The sequence below is a fragment of the Gymnoscopelus microlampas genome (genome assembly GCF_963454915.1).
Source record: "Gymnoscopelus microlampas genome assembly, chromosome: 11".
Taxonomy (NCBI): Eukaryota; Metazoa; Chordata; class Actinopteri; order Myctophiformes; family Myctophidae; genus Gymnoscopelus; species Gymnoscopelus microlampas.
In genome coordinates, this window is record NC_139948.1 from 32,796,535 (window position 1) to 32,817,868 (window position 21,334).

The window sequence follows — 21,334 nt, forward strand, 5'->3', positions numbered from 1 at the left end:
TACGGCTCTTCAGCGCCCTCTTCTGTCCTCTTCCCGAAACAGGACAGCAGTCTGACTGCAGTCTGCGTCACCACAAGCAGAACTTTGTTTTTTGTTCCTACCAAGAGGCAGCGCTCCCTCCTTCTGTTTTAAACATTAGCTAGGTCTCTTTGTCAACCGGTGGATATTTAGAATTAAATAATATATTTCTAATAATCAATCATAAGTATCCTGTGCTTCCAGAAATTAGGCGAAGAAGGTTGGTTTAGAAGATTAGGTTAATGAATAATACTGCTCCAATGCACTGCAGGCTTCCTTTTGTTTGTAGTGATGTCATGATGATTTGGTCTATTGATTTCGCACAGAAGTCAAGATAAAGTATACTCCCCACACAGAGCCCTGAGGTACTGCTGCAGGTGCCAATTAAAGACCAGGCAAAAATTGTGATTAAACAGAGTAGTCAACTATCCCATTTAGACCTGAGGCCGATTCTAAAAAATCCTTCTAAATACTAACCTAAGTTTCAGGGGGGAAAAATGTATTCAAAGAATTAAAAACTAGTTATACAGTATATATATATTGATGCTATATATATATAGCAACAACTAAAATGACAGTGCTCTATGGACTACAATGAAAACAAGCCCCCCGGGGCTTGTTTCCTAACTTGTTAATAAAGTATTCCATGAATCAATTGAAGCTTGCAGAAAACCACACAACCACTGATTTAATATTTGTCTACAGCAGCCAAAGTTTACCTGGACATCAAAGTGACCACAAACATTACATAAATAATGTTCCTGTTTCTGTTCATTTGAAGGGTTTGTGTCTGGTCTGTCATCCCTTAATTAGTTACCTGACAGGGATCCATCACCAGGACACTTATCTGGAACTTTCACTAACTACTTTTTGGCCAGATGTCAAAAGTAAAAAATCACACACTGTTTCTAATTTGAGTCTCAGTCAAAAGTCATTCTAATGAGGGTTCATGTGTATTCTACACCATTGGTTCTCAATCTTTTGAAGCTGCGACCCCCCAAAATAATCATATAATTTTCAGTCCCCCCTAGAGTTGAGGCATTACATTTTGTTTGACTCAGTTCCACAGACACATAATGTAAAAAATAGCACATCTACAAGCTCATAACGCTGTTGTGACCCACAGGTTCTGTTGTAACATTATAAGTGAAAAGAAAAAGAGGAGACAGGATTAACAATGAAGCCAGTTTTAATGGGCCACTTAAAAGAGCTCTAACAGAATCCACACTCACTTAGAAGTGAAACTTTGAACTACCAACCCACCCACCCCAAGTTGTGGACGGTGCTAACCCGTAATTCCTATCCCAGTTTGTACACACCTGATCTGCACCACTAAACGATAGTTATCAATTTGCTGTTTACGCAGAAGTAAAGTTTATAAAATAATAATGATATCAATATAACTAACAACAATGATAATATTATTGTTTGTATCTGCAAGAATTATTAATAGCAATACATGTTTCCTTCAGACATTTTACATACGTACATATACATCTATATTTACGTTGCCTCTTTTTCTGTGTAGGTGTTTATCAGCAGTACCATGTGAACATTGACCCTGGACCCTTGGTTTCTAAGGAGGGGTAGAATGTTCTAGTTGTGATTGGCTGGTATACACTCTGCCACTCAGCGTGGACTAGCTCCACCCTGGGGACCAAAACACTGACTCAACTCAACATCACGCACACACAGCCCCTGGGAAGGAAATAAAGAAACACTACGGACAGAGTCCAGGAGTGAAGAGTATAAGCCTTGATTTATACTTGGTTGCATACCGAAAATTGCCATTCTACAAGCTCACAATGTGTCGCTCAACGATGCGTTGTGAGCTTATAGATTTTCGATGTGCGACACGACATGCAACTAAGTTTAAATCACCATTAAGATGAACTCAAATCCTACGGAATGACACTGTGAAGATGTGCAAGGTTATTCGAGAGAGCATTCAGACTTGCAGGTTGTGTTGTGTTGTGTGTGCTCCACAATTTGTACTGTAATGGTCATCTACGATGGCTACACAGATACCTAAGTTGTGTCAGTCTCCTCTACCTTGTGTGCACTTAAAAATGACCGCCTCAGTGGAGAAGAGGGGCAAAGGTCCGCATGTAACGTTATGCGTCTCACATGGAAAAGGCAGGAAGTGAAGGGTGAGCACAAAGAAACAAAAGCTTGATGCCGAGGAGTTCTGGGGAAATCCAACAGCAAACATCTACGGGTATGAAATGTCAATGTGCAGTAAAACCTGTACCCACAGAGCTAGAGTATTTGTGGACTTTGTGTAACCACCAACGCCCAGAGAGAGACTAGAGACACTAGAGACTCACTGACTGGCTGCCCAACGCCTGAACAAAGACTCACGGTCAAACCAGTCGAGAGAGAGCGAAAGACCAGAGAAGAGAGAAGAGACCAGAGCCTACTGGCTCAAATAGGAGTTACCTCCCTTTTCAAGCTACAGGTATTACAGTCTGTAAGGTCCAGTGCTCTAGAGCTGTTTGTGAGGGGAATGCGAGGTCAGTCTTTTCTCTTCTCTGCTTTGGCCGCCATGCTCTTGCCACAGACGCAACAAAAACATCGCCCTCAGACACGCGTCTCGCTCCTAACTCTCCTTGCTTTCTTTGTGGCCATCATCTCCTTTACTCTCTCCCTTACTTCCTCGATCTGCCTCTCCCTTTCAGCCATGCTTGCCTTCTCCCTCTCCTCTTCTTCCTTCATCTGCCTCTCTCTGTCTCTCAGCGGGTGGGATGCTCTGTGGGTACAGGCTGCGGGTCAGCAGGATCCAACAGGATGGTTACCGACCAGCTCCTCAGGAATAGTTTCCTGGGGACCTGCGGCCTTGGGCTGCTGGGCCTGGTGATGGAACTGCTGGGTTTGCAGGAAAGCCGCAGGCTGAGGGGCGGCTTGAGCCAGTGGGGGAACTGGAATCTGGGACTGAGGCTGGGGCTGGACATGAAGGTATGCCTGAGGTAATGTTTGGGGTTGAGACTGAGGTTGGGAGTGCTGCAGGGGCGGCTGCTGTGGATGAGCCAGGGCCTGGATGTGAGCCTGGGTCTGGACCTGGACTTGAGGCTGAGATGGTAGCTGGGTTTGCTGTGGCTGTTGCTGGTAAGGAGGAGGAGGAGGAGGGGGGGGAGGAGGCGGAGGAGGAGGCTGGTGCTGTAGCTGTGGGGAAGCTGCTCCGTTCTTACTGAGGCCACAGGACTGAGCTGCACAGTGGATCTGACGCAGGGTGTCCAATGCCTCGCTCTTAGCATGTTTCAGCAGGTCTGCCTGGCCCTGAGAGAGAGTGGAGAAAAAAAGAGCGTAAAAAAGAGACAGATACAGACAGACAGACACACACAGTCAGAGGAATGGATAGGTTGAAGTGATGGACAGAGAGAGAAAGAGAAGCAGCAAACAGCTGCATCAAATACACAACCATTGGTGGTTTTATGAAAATTATAGGGGAAAAGGGACGCACAGTTACATTTCCACACTCTCACCCATCTGGAAATACACTTCCAGTACACATAATGTAGAGTAGGTGATCCAATAGTCTTGTATTCTCAATGCAATAACTTACATTTGTCAGAAGAGGGCAGCAGAGAGCTGCTCAATAAAACCTTTTGTTTCAGTGAGCCTTCTGGTAGTTTGACAGTTGGTCATGTGTGTCAGCTGGTAAATAGAGATCTCATGCGGTGATAATCTTACACTATATTTCTGCTCTTCATTAAGGGACAGACCAGATGCAACCCAGCCATATGGAGAGGAAGTGGTCAGGGCAGGCATCCTGCTTTATGGGGCCGTAAAGTCAGTCTGGGCAGTTTCCATGGCTGCCTTCCTCTCTGAGGTGGCGGTCGGAGAAGCCGAGCTGGCCATGACAGCCATGCCGTTATCGTCCTCACTGTTACCTATTCTATGAGCTGTAAATGTGCCCATCACTACGTGGCAGTTATTCTTCTGTGAAGAGAAAAGTGATTCTTTTTTTTCCATCGTCATTCCCGTTTGCCATCTTCCATAATGCAAACCTATCTAGAGTCTAGACGACTTGACATGTTTCCTGCAATTTCACACCCACTTAGAACTTTTCATGTTCGCTTATCCTCGCCACAATCCCTCCCATTTATCTGAATGTATCTTTCTCCACCTCCTTCTCACTACCATTACACTCACATCTTCTTCACAAAGCAACATTAAGCAACTTGATTGATTGATTGAATACTGTATTAGTCAGAAATGTAAACAGCATGTGCCTACAGTAAGACGTTAAAGCTTTCCATTGTGGTCCTATGTATTCAATTCATCAACTCATCCGCTATGATGTATGTCTCCCTTCTACCGCTGAAATCCATCACAGACTTCGTCTGACTTGCAGTCACCGGCCATACAGCCGAGGGCCAAAACGGCCAGATGTTTCTGTCAGATGTATTCTAACATTAGGATCACCAGACTGAAGACTGAATGTGAAGAGGAGTTAAGTGCTGATAGAACATCTGTGGATCCATAGACCTGTGCTGCTCCAGCACAGAGAAAGAAAAATCTCCTCTCACACAAGATGGCACCTCTTCCAAAAGCCACCTTCAGTCAAGAGATACAACATTGTGCAATAATTCATATTTATCCATCTACCCATGTTGCCCATATCAGTCTCTCTCTATTGCGAATTGTTTTTGGACAACTTACTGCACAAATATTTCTTAATACTTTTGTTATTCAGTGAGGCGCACCAACCTCAAAGAGATACATTCCTCTCATGTGCAAACATACCAGACACTCAGACAGTAAAAAATAATTCAGATTTTTGGGAATAATTCTGGTTCAGATGGCTGCCAAGATTGCTCTATTTCAGGATTTGATGAGGGTACTGCCCAGCACAGAATGTTTGCGCCACGGCACTCGCAGGTGATGCATTGCAAGTGGCCTTGTACCTTAACTGCCACAGCACGCCACACAAAGCCATGAATAAGTAATTTGTCGGAAAAGACAATTATGTAAGATATGACTCATCAGCCCCAAATCTAAGCCAGCAGGAGCACTGTCATGTGGTACCAGGGCCAAATCACGGTGGCCTGGGATTCTTGTGCGTTCCCACTCGCAGTTGGCATACGACCACCCACAGGGGGCCAGTCTTGGCCAGGGTTGACAGCAAATCCCATAGCTAAGTCCTCATTAAAACCACTCCTTTTCTTTTGATTGTCTGTCAAATTCAGCCCATGCTGCTTTATTAAATACGTTTTAAAGGGATATGTGCCAGTCTACGCACCTACAGCATTCATCAGGTTATCATAAAGGTAATAATGATTTATACTTAGTTGCACGCCGGTCGTGCACTGAAAATAGCCCACCTACAAGCTGACAATGCGCCGCACGACGCGTTGTGTGCTGGAGATCCGTTATTTTCGGTACACGACACCCGCACACAACATAAGCATAACCCAGGCTTAAGGTACAAAGCACAGTCCTCTGCGTTCATTTATCACTAAGAACGTAAAGATGGACCCAAATGCACCCTACTTTACACTCTCCAGAGTTAAATGAACACAGGGGTATTGACGGGAATATTGGAGCAAGAGCCAGTCCGAGATCCATCTTCATTTGACCTTTCACCCAAACACAGAATCCATGAACATTAGAGCTCTCATCTATTGACCAAACTCTAGTCCATGTCGAGTCCCAGACTAAGAGAATAGTCTGGGTATAGTCTGGGTGAGAATAGAGGGGAATACACCTACTGTAGTACAGCCCATGTCTCTAGAATTACAGTCCTCATTCTCAGGGTCCAGTGAATAATGCTCCGAACAGCTGTGTGATTCACAACGCGAGCAGAACAATGTCTACCAGAAACTAAAGTGGTTAGCGGTTCGACACAGAATGGAATGTACTTGTGTAAAAAGGACAATGTGGTGTTTTTTTTGTTTTTTTTATCAGAGCCTTTTGTGTTTCTGTATACAGTACATTATTATATTATAAGAATGCACCATTTTCTGTTGGTTACCAGTTAAGCATTGCCTTTCGTCACTGTCTCGCGTGCTAATTCGACTCAAGGCATCAGCATATGAAATGAACAGAAACACGTATTCAGTGATGGCACTGATCTGAGCTCATCTGTCAAAGGAAAAGAAGAGATAAGACGAGCGCACGCACGCGCACGCACGCACGCACGCACGCACGCACGCACGCACGCACACACACACACACACACACACACACACACACACACACACACACACACACACACACACACACACACACACACACACACACACACACACACACACACACACACACACACACTCTTTCTCTCCTCTCCTCTCTGTTGCCTCACCTTCCAGCAGAGAAAGCTGGGGCTGGGGGGGGGGGGGGGGTCTTGACAGGTGAAGCTGCCAGCATTGGCAAACAGGCGACAAGCTCTCACCAAATGTTCAGAGTCATGCACAGATTAAGACAGAGGGCGAGGAGGAGTCTGTGTGCCCAATCTGCCCATCCCTCCAAATCAATTAGGGGGATGGAGAAAGAGAGTGGGGGAGGGGTGGGTGGGTTTAGGGATCGAAGCAGTATGGATATTACTGTGTGCGTTTGTTTGGCAAGTGAATGGCTGGTTAGAAAGAGGGTGGTTGAAATGCTAAAAGACATGGGGGATTAGATTTGTGTGTCCACCTGTTGCAGTGTTTAAGCATTTAATTCTCCCAGTGCTACAGATTGTGCTAAATCTTAATTAAGATAATAATCTGGCTGCATCGCATGCTGTTGTTAGTGCTACACAGAAAAATGTGTTAATTCCTGGTCCTTTTTCTCCCTCTCGGAGTCGAATTAACATTGCGTAGGCAAAGCACAGTACATACATAACATTACATACTGTAGATGTGCGCAAGCCATGATCCTTAAGTGCACATTTTTAATAACAAACATGATCTCAAACGCCACTCTTCCTTATCCTATCTACCAAGGGAGATTCTGCACTCTGTGCTAATTGATTTCATAGGGTAGGCGAGGCGATGATGAGATGAAAATGGAGCACCAGGGATGCCTGGTGGCTCCGTTAGTGCACAAACCATATGTTGCTTGTAAGTGCGAAGATCCGGGTTCAAATCCAACCTCATTTTTCATGGCATGTCTCATCTCTCTCTGCCCTTGTTTTCCTGTGTCTCTACACTGACCTATTCTTAGAAAAGAAAAGAAAGAAAATGGAGCACCAACAATCACATATCCTGCAGATAATGGGGAGTATATAAACTGTTATTGAACAATGTTGAGAATACATCAAAAATAGAAAAACAATCTGGGCAAGACCAGAACACATGTGAGAGGTCTGCCTGTAGACTACCACAATGATAACATTTGGGATCAGAATCAGGCAAGCTTTAAGTTTAGTTTTAATAAAGCTGACTCTGTGCCCAACCTTTGGCAGGATCACAGGAGCACACACATCTAAAGCCACTTCTCACCAGTCATCTGCCAGTTCCCCTACCCATCTGTTCTTTGTCTCGGAGACTGTGCCACTGTTCAAAGTCATGGTGTTTTCAGATATAAGCCCCCCCTGAGTAGGAGACAGCTTAAAAAGGCTCTCCCATAATGATTCTTGAGGGGGCCTGGGAAAGGACTCAAACTTTGTATGCACAAAGTGACGGACCTGAAGATAATGGAACAAATTTGAACGCGGCACACTCTTAGATATAAAGAGCCGAAGCTAGAAGAAATACCCCTATCATAGAGATCTTTGAAAGGATTGATACCTAATCTGCTCCAGAGGCTAAAGGTTGAGTCCAAAATGGAGGGAGAAAATAAGTGGTTATTGCTAATAGGCCCCAGACTCGACACAGAGGAAAACTTAAAGTGACGGCAATGCTGTATCCATAGCTTTAAAGTGGACAGCACCAAAAGGTTTGAGAAGTGGCAGAGGGAGATAAAGGGAGAGAGAAATAAACCAGTGCAGACGGGAGGATGAACAACATTATTGCACCTCTATACAACTAGAGAGTGAGAGACGAATCAGTAAAATAGCTTTACTGATTCTAGGAATGTTAGGATCCACAGAAATAATCAGAGGAAGATTGCAGATGTAGACGAATCCACAGAGCGCCGCCCTGTAGTTGCGCAATCATTATTGCAGTGTCAGATGACTGTTCGTGCATCCGGAGTGCCCTCACATCCACCAACACATTCTAACTAACTCCCAAAAAAGTCTGGCTTCACTTCAGAGACAAGAAGTAACGTGACACACACACACAAACTCATTGAACTTCTCTTTCACTGTCAGTGAAAGGACAGTGGTTCATTTACAGGTGAAGACCGTTATGCGATGGTTGATGAGATATTAACGTGTGGAGAGTTGGCGCTGCCATCAAATGATATAACACTGTGCCGTCACCTGTGTACAACCAACATTAATTTCATGTCTTCACTGTAAGAGCACATTAAAGATTGTGCAACAAGTCAGCTCGACAGAATTAAGGAGGCATGTTAACATCTTGTGCGTGCGTGTGTGTGTGTGTGTATGTGTGTGTTTGCGTGCGTGAGCGTGTTCATAGTAGATCGGGTGGTGTTTGATACATATGATATAATGAGGGATATGTAGCATTTTCCTCATTTAAGTCAGCCATTGTCATGCGGTTGAAATGATTCATTTCATTAATTATCCAATGTGATCATGTGGTCTAACTTGATGCACATCAGTGACACTTTGTATCTGCTGGAGCATTTAGTTAGTAAAAATAGCCGGTAAAGCGAGCAGTTTATGCACACCGCAACACGAGTCTGACATGTCTATATGTTGAAAGACCACCGGTGCTCTAACTAGCCAGTTACTGTACAATAGAACAGAATAGACTATTTAATCCACTGAGAGCATGGCTCCCTAAGGTAGTGGGAGTGACAAAACAGAACACAATAAACATGTTATGACGAGTTATATGTGACACAGAAGCAGCAGGGACACATAATTAAATCCTGCCAACGACATGTGAGGAACTGATAAGAGGAATAGAGTACAGCAAATCTGATAACTACAGAGTGGGAAACTGTTTGGTCACATTAGGTTCTAGTTTATACTACTCCACAAAATCATTTGAGCCCACCTGGTGGCTAAGCCAGAAAGAAAAGAAAAGAAAAGAAAAGAAAAGAAAAGAAAAGAAAAGAAAAGAAAAGAAAAGAAAAGAAAAGAAAGCATATTATAACCAAGTACCCAAACGGTACGCGTATGAACACCGGATGGACACCGGATGTTCTGTCCTTAGTGGGCTTATCAGGCAATTACAAATGCAGTGTACGCTCCTAACTGAGCACCACATTGTGTTTTATTCATCCCAGCAATACCAAAGATAACTGGAAAGGGGCGCTCAGAGGAGCACAAATCTCCACCAGGCATGTCCCAATAATAGGCTAATACTGACGCTGTAAAGTGAAATTGCATCTCTGTCTGGTGTGTTAAGTTAGGTGCAGCGACGTGGTCTCTGTAGCCTGGTAAACCATCCCGGTCGTTTCTTCTTTTTTGTTGTTGTTGCAGAAAACAAAAGGTTTTAGAGCCAAACAGCATCTTCGCTCAGGGGCCTGTGATTGACAGACGCTGATTGTCTCTTCCACTTTTTGGTTTCTGCAAAACGCCCACCCAGCGCTTGGGGCCGGAACGGTCTGCAGAAGAACACATGATAATGTGAATTCACGCCACCGGGATGGTTTAGCAGGCTACGGTCTCTGTGTCTCCCTCTGTGTCTGTGTCAGGCCTGCCAACTGGCTGGGGGCACTGAACAGAGTAGATGTCATTTCCTGTGTTCTGGTGAATTTTGGGAGTTTGATACTTTTATCAGGCTTGCTTTACTAGCATTAGAAAATGATGGGTACATTTAGAAATGTCAACCATTAACCCATTAATTGATTCTTAAAAATGTTTAATAAAAGCGTGTTTTGAAAAAAAAAAAAAAAAAAAAAGTTTCAAGATATTAAAAAAAAATAGCAGATCTACATGCTCATAGCGTGGCACTCGGTGCCGCGCTATGAGCTTGTATATCTGCTATTTTTGAATAGCCAAATAAATCTAAGTGACACAGATGCGTACAGAAATTGATTTGATTTGGACTGAAGCAATGTAAGACCCATCTTTAATAATAACCATTCATTATTTAAAAGTGAATATCTCTGTATGATTGCATGCACATTAGTAAGCAAAGGAGACTCCTGCAGAATCCAGGAGGGTTGGCAGCCCTGGTCTGTGTGCGGTGTGTGCGCGTGCAGTGCACGCATGTCATCGGTGTACTGCGCTGTGTGGTAGAGAGACAGGTAGCAAACTTTATAAACTTGACCAATGAGACCACGTCACCATGACAGTGTTGGTGTACCTCTCTTTCTCCCTCTCTCTGACAAATTGTAAAACAGAGGTCTTGGATTAGCAGTAGATCCCATACGCCAGAGGAACGGCTTGCGCCCAATTAGTTATTTGCACTCCACAGCCTCGCGGACAAGTATCCCTTACCCTGGAGGTATGGTGAGTCTTAAACGAGTGAGTGAGATTACAAAAAATAATATAGTTGTCAGTGACAATACCGTGTATAGCAACATTTGGGAACAAAGTTCCTTGGCCTACTGGCAGCGTGCACAACACATTTGACGCTGTAGTAGTTTGTGAGATTAGTTACCCACAAGCACGCACGCACACGCACGCACACACACACACACACACACACACACACACGGGGGGGGGGGGGGGGGGGGGTTGAAAACATGATCTCTCCACCCCTGCCTTCAGCCTGGAGGTTATAATGACTCATGGATACACAGAGTAACCTTATCTTATCATCACATGCCTGCATCATGGGCAGGCAAAAACAATACTTTATTGCTGAGAGCATCCTAAAGTCATCTTCTCTTGTATGCACACAGGCATCTCCAGAGTCTGTGTTTCTACAAACAACTGTACACAATCCTATAATGTCTTATCATGTTAGTTAGCTAAGCACATAAATAAAACCGTAGCTGAGAGTATTAATTAAGAGATTTAGGGATTAGAGAGGAAGCAAATGCAATTAGCCCCAAGAGTCTTTCTTAAGGGCAACTACACACAGCAAGATATTTGGTCCGATTATGCTGTCGGGGACCTTTTTGGCGCTGTGTGTGTGTGTGTGTGTGTGTGCGTGCGTGCGTGCGTGCGTTCGTGCGTGCGTGCGTGCGTGCGTGCGTGCGTGCGTGCGTGCGTGCGTGCGTGCGTGCGTGCGTGCGTGCGTGCGTGTGTGAGAGAGGCGCAGAGAGACAATTGTAATGTAATTATTTAATGAAAATCTTTAGCGTCCTGTCTCGCTTTCGCGCACATATCACGGGAACCTTGCGCGCTTTCGTGAACAGACAGACGTCGGTGAGGCGATAATATAATGTAGCCTAATGTAAAATAGATTGGAATAAAAAACTAAATGTATCGGTCTGGATCGCATCCTGGTGAACTCTTGTGGTGTGTGATCCCTTGTTGGCCATCAATCGTATAGTGTGAAAATCACAACGATATTATGACAGCCGATTTCAATAAAGAGACTCTTGTAGTGTGAAATGCATAACGATCTGATGACTCCCCGACGACTTTATAAGTCGTATAGTGCTGCCTTAAGATGCAGTATATTCTCAACAATAGTACGGTTCAGAAATACTTGTCCAGAGGGGGGGTGGCCAGAAACGTAGCCAGTGCTGGGCAACGCGGGCAACTGCCCGCCCAGCTGAGCCCTTGCCCCACAGCTGAAGCTGGGGCAATAATTATAATAACCCGACAATAGATGGACTTGCACACGGGCAGCAAGTCACCTTCCCCCAACAACTCCTCCAAACATGTCCACTGTTGGAGCATCACAAACTGCATGCATTTTAAAGGGCAAGCCCGCCCCATTGTCTCATGCATACCTAGATATAATCGATGGAGGAGGACGTGGACTTTTGGTTGCATATGTTTGAACATTATTTGATTTGTTATTCACTGCCAGACTTTTTTCAGATTTTTTGCAGTTTTATGCCAAGAGATTTTTCATTGAAAAAAAAAAAGTACTCAGGAGCTGAGATTCAGAATTTTTAAGTTTTAAGTTAACAAGGAAGTGGATAGGAGTCTAAATCTTCGAAAAATCATATCTCCTTGGTCTTTGGGTCAAAATTAAAAAAAAAATGTAAATTTTTTTTTTTTGCTAAAATCGAGTTAATTCGATCTAGGCAAGCAAGTGATGGATTCTCAAATCGAGTTAACTCGATCTAGGCAATCAATGTGCTTGCTGTTGTAATCGCAATTTAGACATGACTCTATAATTTGTGCAGGACATCATGTTCGTATTTATCTGCCTGTAATGCTGTCTAACCTATTGTGCTTCTTTGAGAATTAATCATTTGTCTGCAATAGCCATGCCTAACTGTTCATCATTTTTGTAATGAAAACCATACATTGAAATGAGTTGTATATTGTAGCCTATTTCATTCACGTTTCTATTTCTTGTATTACGGTGCAATAGCTATTTTTCAATCGGTCCGTGTTGAGCCCCCCCCCCCAAAATGAAAATCCTGGCTAGGCCACCGGGGATGGCACTATTTAATACAACCTCACCTGCTGATAACAATCAATAACATTGTAAGAAAATAATAGCCAGCAATCTGAAGCCCTTCTGGTACTTTTAATTCATAGACGCACGGACAGCATACACGGATGCGCAGTGCTGGCTATTATTATCTTATTGTGAATCTTTGTGAGCCGTGCTTACGAAGTTACAGAAGGAGAACGCAAGCGAAGTGTCATTATTGCAAACAATAGGGAGCGGGATTTTCCTGCTCAAATGGCGAGCGCTAACAATGAATGCAAAGAGAAAGAGCAAGAGAAAGTCTGATACAGTCGAGAAAGAGAGGGATCTTAGAATATCCCCCTACTAGTTATTTCAAATTGATGCAAAAGTTTAGTTTTCTCTTCTACTTTGAAGAAGAAGGGTCTATAGAACAATCTAGGTTCAAGTGTCAAGAAACCAGATTGAAATTTGTTTTCAATCATTGTAAGAAAATAATAGCCAGCACTCAGAAGTCCTTCTGGTACTTTTATTTCATAGAGGCACGGATGGCATACACGGACACGGGGTGCTGGCTATTATTGTCTTGTTGTGAATCTTTGTGAGCTGTGCACCCGGCAAATTGCATTATACAGACTGAGTGTGCTTGCGTTTTTTGTTTCTACTGCAATCATATCAATAACATTGAAATGTCCTTGCGAAAACTGATGTAGCTGGTGTGATTCTGTGAGTCTATTTAATCCTGTAAGTGAGGCAGATCTAACCTTGAGCACAGTGATGTTCCAAGCATAGCTCTCCATGGCCTTCTGAAGTTTTCGGCCCTTCAGGCCTTCCTTGGCTCCGATGCGGTGCAGGTCCTCATGAAAGTCCAGCCCTGGAAAGAACACAGACATACTGTATGTGAAAATGAATGAATCGAACAGTGTGCAGCGCAAGGTCAAGATCAGTAAATTTGTATTCCCCCCAAGAAGAATCACAAAACAATGTCTGCAAAGTAAAAGATATCCTGCAGTTATCTGGGTGCACCGTCAATGACTGTCTCTGCAGCCACAGTGACAGCTCACCAGCCATCGTGCGGCATTACAAATGGGGGTGAAATTGAGGTTCTGCAATGAAGGTTGGCCTCTAATTAATCTAACAGTAAGCTCTGGCTCATTTAGCCTCGGTAGACCATCTCTAATCCTTGTGGCTTTGAGAACACACTCCTGTGAGGCTGTATATAGTCTCAGCCTGCCAATTGACCAGCTTTGGTCAATACACAAGACCCTAAAGTGTAATGTGTAAGCAACACAGCTGAATACCAAATAGCAACTCTCACCTTAGATGCAAGATGTTCATCCCCCCATGTTCTGTGCTCCACTTAAGAGGACTTGTTGTGAAACTATGCCACTCTATTTCTGTCTAGCCCAGCAGGTACATTGCCTCCCACTCCAACAAGAAACCTTTATGCTGTTGTTCTAACAGCGTTCTCCGCACGCGCACACACACACACACACACACACACACACACACACACACACACACACACACACACACACACACACACACACACACACACACACACACACACACACACACACACACACACACACACACACACACACACACACACAATGGATTGGTTATGATGTAGGACATTACATCCATGACTCATAAGCATAATAAGGGAAAAGCAGAGCAATTTAGTTGTCTCTCAATATATTCGTTGATATCCGGAGCTGATATCCAGAGCCCCGCTGAGAATATCTAACAAGTCAACAATTGTTCTTCACGGCTCTCAGTTGGCGGTCTGGCTTCCCTGCTTATAAAACTCCTCTTCAATACTAACAGTAGCACTACTTACTGTACTAGGTTTTATTATTCTATGTGAACGGCCTCATGCTTGATGCACTGTTGAAATATGGGCAAAGAAATGTTGCCTTGTGAACATTAATGCAACCTAATTATACATTTGACACTCCCTATTAGTATTTCCAAATAGTATATTTAATATGCTCAAAAACAGGCCTGTGGGAGTGAAGAAATTGCTCACTCCCACATGGGAGTGAGCAATCTCCACCAGTTACCAAGACAGATGAGATGAGATGAGCCACTCTAAACTGACGTGATGCGTCGTATAGCTTGAGACTCATGCTGAGCGACACCGTTGTGTGACCGAGCTTGCATCATCAGAAGACTATACCCAGTATAAAGACCAAAAACATAATTTCCTGCTATTCCTCTATAATGATATTCCCGTAGACAGCATCGCAGAATAGCCATCTCAGAGCCAGAGAGTTATGTTAACACGGTTTAGGCTGATCTCATCATGTAATCGGGCACAGTTAATGGGCTGCTGCTGGTGCAGAGAAGAACCGAGCAGAAGTGGGCTATATTGGCGTGGAACTGGGGAGGGAGGCAGGTGTAGAGCTGTGCGCATGAGATGGAATTAGCTGGAGACGGCTTGTCACACACAGCTTTTAATTTCCAAATTATTAAGGATTGCTGCCCCCCCAAGGCTACATACTCGCTGTTACTTACTGTCACTTAATCCATTGAAACAGGGAAAGCATCTGCTGCAAAATAGTAGATGTACAAGCCGTGCTTGTATATCGAGCTTGTAGATCTGCTATTTTTGAAAAATCTTGTAAAATTGTGCAAATCTTTGAATATTCTTAAAGCAAAGATGTTTTACTCAAATCTTTGCTTCTGGAGGTCCCTGGAACAAAACATTTTGAGATGGGGTCGGCGGCAAAATTAAAAAAACATTTTTTTATATGAAGTTTGAGAACCACTGATACATAGGTTTAGAAGGCATTTGTAGCCTCAGGTCTTAATGGGTTAATGTGGGTTAAATTTTAAGTTCCTAAACAAAATCTGGCCCCCGTGGAGAATGAATCACATGGTTTGTGTGCGTGCGTGCAGGCGTGCGTGCGTGCGTGTTTGGGGTGGGGGGACTGTGTGATAAACAGCACAGGGCTGTCAATGCTTGGACTGAGACAAGAGGGAAGAGGCATGCACATCAGCCATGCACACACGCTTGCTTGTGTGCACAACAAAAAAAAGGCTTAGAATTGCATGTAATGACCACTGCAGCGGTAACGATTTTCTATCCCTCCAAATACAGTACGAAGAGAAAGGCAGTGACAGTGGAGAGAAAGAGTAAGTATAATAGATTGAATCCTAAGTAAATAATGAAAACAAATAGAATCTCAATTTGCTTTTGTGTTTTTGTCTTTTACGGAACAAAAAAAGAGCAGACGAACAGAAATGATGAAAGCAATTTATTGGACAAGGGAGGGTGTGAGGTGAAGTCTCCACAGTCGGAGCGGAGCTTCACTGATTCAAAGGGTTATTCTCAAGGGTTGCAGAAGGAGAACGCAAGCGGGGTGTCATTATTGCAAACAATAGGGAGCGGGATTTTCCAGCTCAAATGGCGAGCGCTAACAATGAATGAAAAGAAAGAGCAAGAGTAAGTCTAATACAGTCGAAAAAGAGAGGGATCTTAGAGATATCCCCCTACTAGTCATTTCAAATTGATGCAAAAGTTTTGTTTTCACTTCTGCTTTGAAGATAAGGGTCTATAGCAGGGGTCTTCAACAGGGGGTCCGGGACCCCTAGGGGGTCCTCAGAGTTACTACAGGGGGTCCGCCAAATCTTTGTGTGGTATGATTTTTTTTTTTACCTTAACCACTTGAACCGTAGCATCCCTTTTTCTGAGGAAAACTTTGGCCAAAAAATAGCCGATCTACAAGCTCACAACGCCTTGTAGATCGGCTATTTTTTGGCAAAGAGGTTTGGTGTAAAAAGAACAGACCAAGTAAACGAAAAAAGTTTAATCTGAAACACAATTTTATAAAAAATAGAGGGGGTCCCTGCTCCATCTCTCTCTCAGCTAGGGGGTCCTTGGCCTGAAAACATTGAAGACCCCTGGTCTATAGAACAATTTAGGTTTGAGTGTCAAGAAACCATGGAAACAATGGATATTAGTCTACATGTGGTCAGATTTAAAAAATCTTAACCCTGAAGGCAAATTAGTTTTTAGGGGTAATAGGGGATGCTGAACCCAAATCTGCTGCAGCTCAAAAATATCTGTTACGAATCATTATGAATCTACCTTCTCTGTCCTGAGATATGATGATACATTACTTTCCCAGACATTATTTATGTAGCTATTCCTCTAGTTTTGATCCATTTGAAGATGCAAAAACGTATTTAAATGCCTGTCGTTTTAGTTTTTCATGTTCCAACCCTGTCATATGCGTTTCAATACCATATTCATTTCCAATACCACCCACAATGTATGTCAAATTGTGTGTTATTATTGTGTGTTAAATGTTGAAGTAACAATGAAACATTTATCTATTATTAACCAACAATATAACATTTTACTTTATAGTTGTATAATGGAGATATTTGATATTGGTATGAGTAATGTGACGGCACCTCGTTGAGACATTACTGGTCTACCTCAAAGGAGTAGTTCACCCCAAAAATGACTTATTTACAATCAATTACACACCCCATGAAGCCTTGTATTAATGGAGACTTTGCTGTATTTGTCGCATTCCTAAGACAAAAATGTAATTACCAGCAGTCTATCCAGTAGGAGACACAAAGAGTCTCCTTTGTGTCTCCCACCGGATACATAAGCACCTTTATTATTATCATCAAATTATTGGCTTAGGAATGTGACAAAAACAAAAAAATGTCCATGAATTCAAGGCTTCAAGGGGTGTGTAATTGATAGGAAATAAGTATATTTTTGGGTGAACTACTCCTTTAAGTCAGTCCACCTTAAAGGAGTAGTTCACCCAAATAATGACTTATTTTCTACAAACCCAACGAAGCCTTGAAATGATTGAGATTTTTTTTTCTCTGGTAGGAGACTCAATGGAGACTCTTTCAGTTTCCTCCACCGGTCATAACATTTTTGGCTTAGGAATGCGACAAAAACAAAAAAATCTCCATGAATTCAAGGCTTCATGGGGTGTGTAGAATTGATTGAAAATTGATAGAAAATAAGATTTTTTTTGGGTGAACTGCTCCTTTAAGGGCAGGTTTGCTCAGTTCATGAGCTTGTTAACTCTGTGACATTGTGTCTGAGGGATTAAGGACCAATTATATGAAGATAGGTTGAACATGGGTGAAGTGGTCCTTATATGGCCATGCAGACGCAAACCAATAATGCACATGCATGCACACACAAATAAAACAAATACATAAAATACAAAGATACAGACACACAAATACAGCTAATATGTACATACAGATACAGGCAAATACAAACATACAAAAACAACACACACGCACAATCATGCCCATCAGTAGCAGCTGGAGGTGCCAAAGTGTGCATCCCAGCTGTGGTTCTGGTCCCCCATTAGCGGTGTGTGATTGCGAGCCATCTATAGTCCCCGGGGGTGGGGGCGACGGAGTGGGGCTCATCCAGCACCTCTCCATCCTCATCAACACGTCAGCACCACTGGCCAAATTAAACTGATTAGCTGCAATAATGATTGGGCATAAATGGAGCGGAGGGGAGGGGTGGGGCTGTTGACAAAGTGAGAACCATGGTAACGGAGACGACAGGGGAGCAGGGCCAAAGCGTTTTTTTAGCGCCGTAGTTCCGTTTGCCATTGTTCCAATTGGCCGTTATAGGCCAGTTACAGTAATTGCATCATCGCCTGATCGCAGTTATTTGAGATAGTCGCGATCATTTTTGCATAATCGTCAGAATCATTTCCATTTATCCGTATGAATTAATCTGTTGAAAAATCTTCGTGCATTTTCAAAAACAGTGGAAACAGCAGATCCACAGGCTCAGAACGTGTGTGACACACAATGTGACACGTTGACCGCGACACGTTGTGAGCTTGTAGATCTGATATTTCCATCATTTAAAAACAAATACAATTTTTGTTTACAAAGCCTAAAAGGCAAACAGATTTATGTTTCAATTTTTTTTATTTAATGATTAAATGTTTAAGTTCCAATGTTCAATACCAAAAACACAATTAAATCATTCATCGCAATTATTTGTAAGACAATTAACCGGCCACTAAAATGTCATGACCGTGATAGCCCTATTGACCATATCCACACGGTGGACATTTTGCTCTCACGTCACACTCGGGGTGAAACAGCAGGACCGCATCACAAAGGTGGCCGTAAGATGGACACCACCAGGCAAAAGAAAACTTGGGAGACCCAAAACAACCTGCCGCAGAACTGTGACTCAAGACCTGGAACAGATGAACCTGTCATGGGGAGAGGCGCAACATGCTGCCAGGGACCGAATGCAATGGAGAGCGCTCTTACTGTATGTCCCATAGGGGACGAAGAGGAGTAAGTAAGTAAGTACGTTTAAAGTCACTCATCTTTATAGCGGGGATGGTGAATCTGCCGCTTTTGGCCTTACAGTAGTTCTGATACTAGTGTCTGGTCAATCATTGTGTGACTACAGTATGCTCTAGCAAAACACCTACCGGCCGAAGATGATGACGTAATGGCTCATGTGAGTGTCCAATCACACTGAGCCAAGAGCAGCAGATGCACATGCGCACGCGTAAACATGCATGTACACACACTCAACACACAGACAGACAGACAGACAGACAGACAGACAGACACAAAGAGACACATTTTCCAAGTTCTCTTTGCTAACAGTCCATCGCATCCCTTAGCAGCCCAATGCGGCCATACTGTAGCTGAATGGGTTGAGAGGCCATCTGGGAAACAGAAGGTCCCATGTTCGCATCCAGGCCCAAACAATATGTTTGAAGTCAAAGAAGAACCATCTGGGCAGCCATCACCTGAAGCTTAAACTGAATTTACCCTGCGGGACACACAAGGTATATATATATATTGCTTATATTCTTTTTTAATATTCAATAGAATAGATATCATTGCAAACACATCTTTCTCTCTCCGTCTCTCTGTCACACATTTGCATCAAAGTGGGGACACCAATTTTGTTCACTACCGCAATGAACTGGTTTAATGTCTAAAAATGTTAATGGATTATGTGAGCAACACACACGCACGCGCACACACACGCACACGCACACACACACACACACCTGTCCCTCTGCTCCAGTGCCTTGGGGACAAAGGCATGACATCTGTGTCTATCTGGGACTGCGTCAGATCAGATGGAAGAAAAAAAAAACTACACACAGTATCCATTTTCCCATTTATGTTTTCCACCTAAAGCCTGAGTTATACTTGGTTGTGTATCATGTCACAAACAAGTAATATAGCACATCTACAAGCTTACAACGTGTCGTGCTGCAACACGTTGTACACTTGTAGATCTGCTATTTTCGGTGCACAATGCCGGCATGCAGCTAAGTATAACTCAGGCGTGAGTCGTGACTTCGTACACAAACACCCTCTGTGTCCAACAGCATGGGTCTGGATCTGCAGGCAGGAGACATGCAGTGCGTACAGCAGAGATGGCAGCTAAGCACGTCCATATCATGCAGTGGTGGAAAAAGTACTCAAAGGTTTTACTTAAGTAAAAGTACCAATACTGCAATATATAAATACTCTGTTACAAGTCAAAATCCAGAATTCAAAATTTACTTGAGTAAAAGTACAAAAGTATTGGCATCAAAATATACTTAAGGTACCAAAAGTAAAAGTACTAAAATATTTGAAAATAGCAGATCTACACGCCACAACGCGTCGCGATGCGACACGCTGTGAGCTTGTAGATCGGCTATTTTCAAATGGCCTAGGTATAAAATAGGGCTAAAGTGGTTCATGTACAGTATGTTTTATAATGTAATGCAAATAATAATTGTAGTGGAGTAAAAGTACAATATTTGCCTCTGAGATGTAGTGGAGTAGAAGTAAAAGTATTGGAAAATTTAAATACCCAAGTAAAGTACAAATACCTCAAAAAATCTTACTTAAATACAGTACTTAAGTAAATGTATTTAGTTACTTTCCACCACTGATATCATGTACTGTACAGTATATATCTGCTCACACCTTATGCTCAACCTCGGGTACCACACTGGATAGATATACTATGTGTTCTCTTCCACTTGATCGCCCCTCTTTTCATCTCTTCATCTCTTTTTATGGAAAAAGGATGGTACGTGCACAAAAACAAATTTCACCCACTGTTTTACACCCGTAAACCTGTGCTGTGACAATAAAGTTGATTCTAATTCTGGTTCTAGGCAGAGGTTGGGATTCGAGGCATATCAGAGTCTTTTTGGGGGCAGGGGAGGGGAGGGGGTGAGATCGGGTGTCAGTTGAAGTGCTACAGTATGCTTGGCATGCAGTTGAGGCCCGCCGTGGATCTCTTCTGTCACTCCAGCTCCCCTACCCCAATGTCATACATAAGTTAACCCTTAAGTTCACCCTTCCAACATCAAAACACTGACACACGGCTGTGTGTGGCTGTGCCTGCGTGGGGTCTGGGCTCTGTTCGGCACAGAGGAAGCTCCCTGTGGCTTCCTGCTCCAAGGAGAGGGGAGTGCCCTTTCATTCAAGCCCCAACATCCAGCCTCCCCTCCCAGGGGAATGGCACACAATGCACAACATGAATCCAGCTCTCCCCCATGGGGAGACAGGGCATACGCCTGATCTACTCTGACACACTGGATGGGTACAAGTCCGTGGGACAGACGTCTTAGTTTCTTTCTGCAGTCTCTTTCTCCCTCATATACAAAACAATTCTTATGTATTATTTGTAAGGGATCATGTACAATGTTACACATGAATCTTTCCATTTGTTGCCGGTTACCAGAATTAGCTTACAGCTCATTTTCATCGCCAATCCATTTGGCACTTCACAATTAAAACATACAGTAACTACAAAACACAAACAGCACACC

The 21,334-nt window shown here is 43.3% G+C and overlaps 1 protein-coding gene across 1 annotated transcript in view; it reads right to left on the reverse strand.

Moving 5' to 3' along the window:
• Positions 1 to 1,219: 1,219 nt before the first annotated feature.
• Positions 1,220 to 21,334, reverse strand: part of LOC311056262 (inactive phospholipase C-like protein 2) — a 104,335-nt gene continuing 84,220 nt past the window's right edge. The window contains exons 5-6 of the mRNA XM_084072747.1: positions 13,271 to 13,380; positions 1,220 to 3,294 (exon numbers count right to left, since the gene is read on the reverse strand). Of these exons, the coding sequence (XP_083928873.1) occupies positions 2,788 to 3,294; positions 13,271 to 13,380 (617 nt within the window). The 3' untranslated portion in view covers positions 1,220 to 2,787. The remainder of the gene's footprint in view (positions 3,295 to 13,270; positions 13,381 to 21,334) is intronic.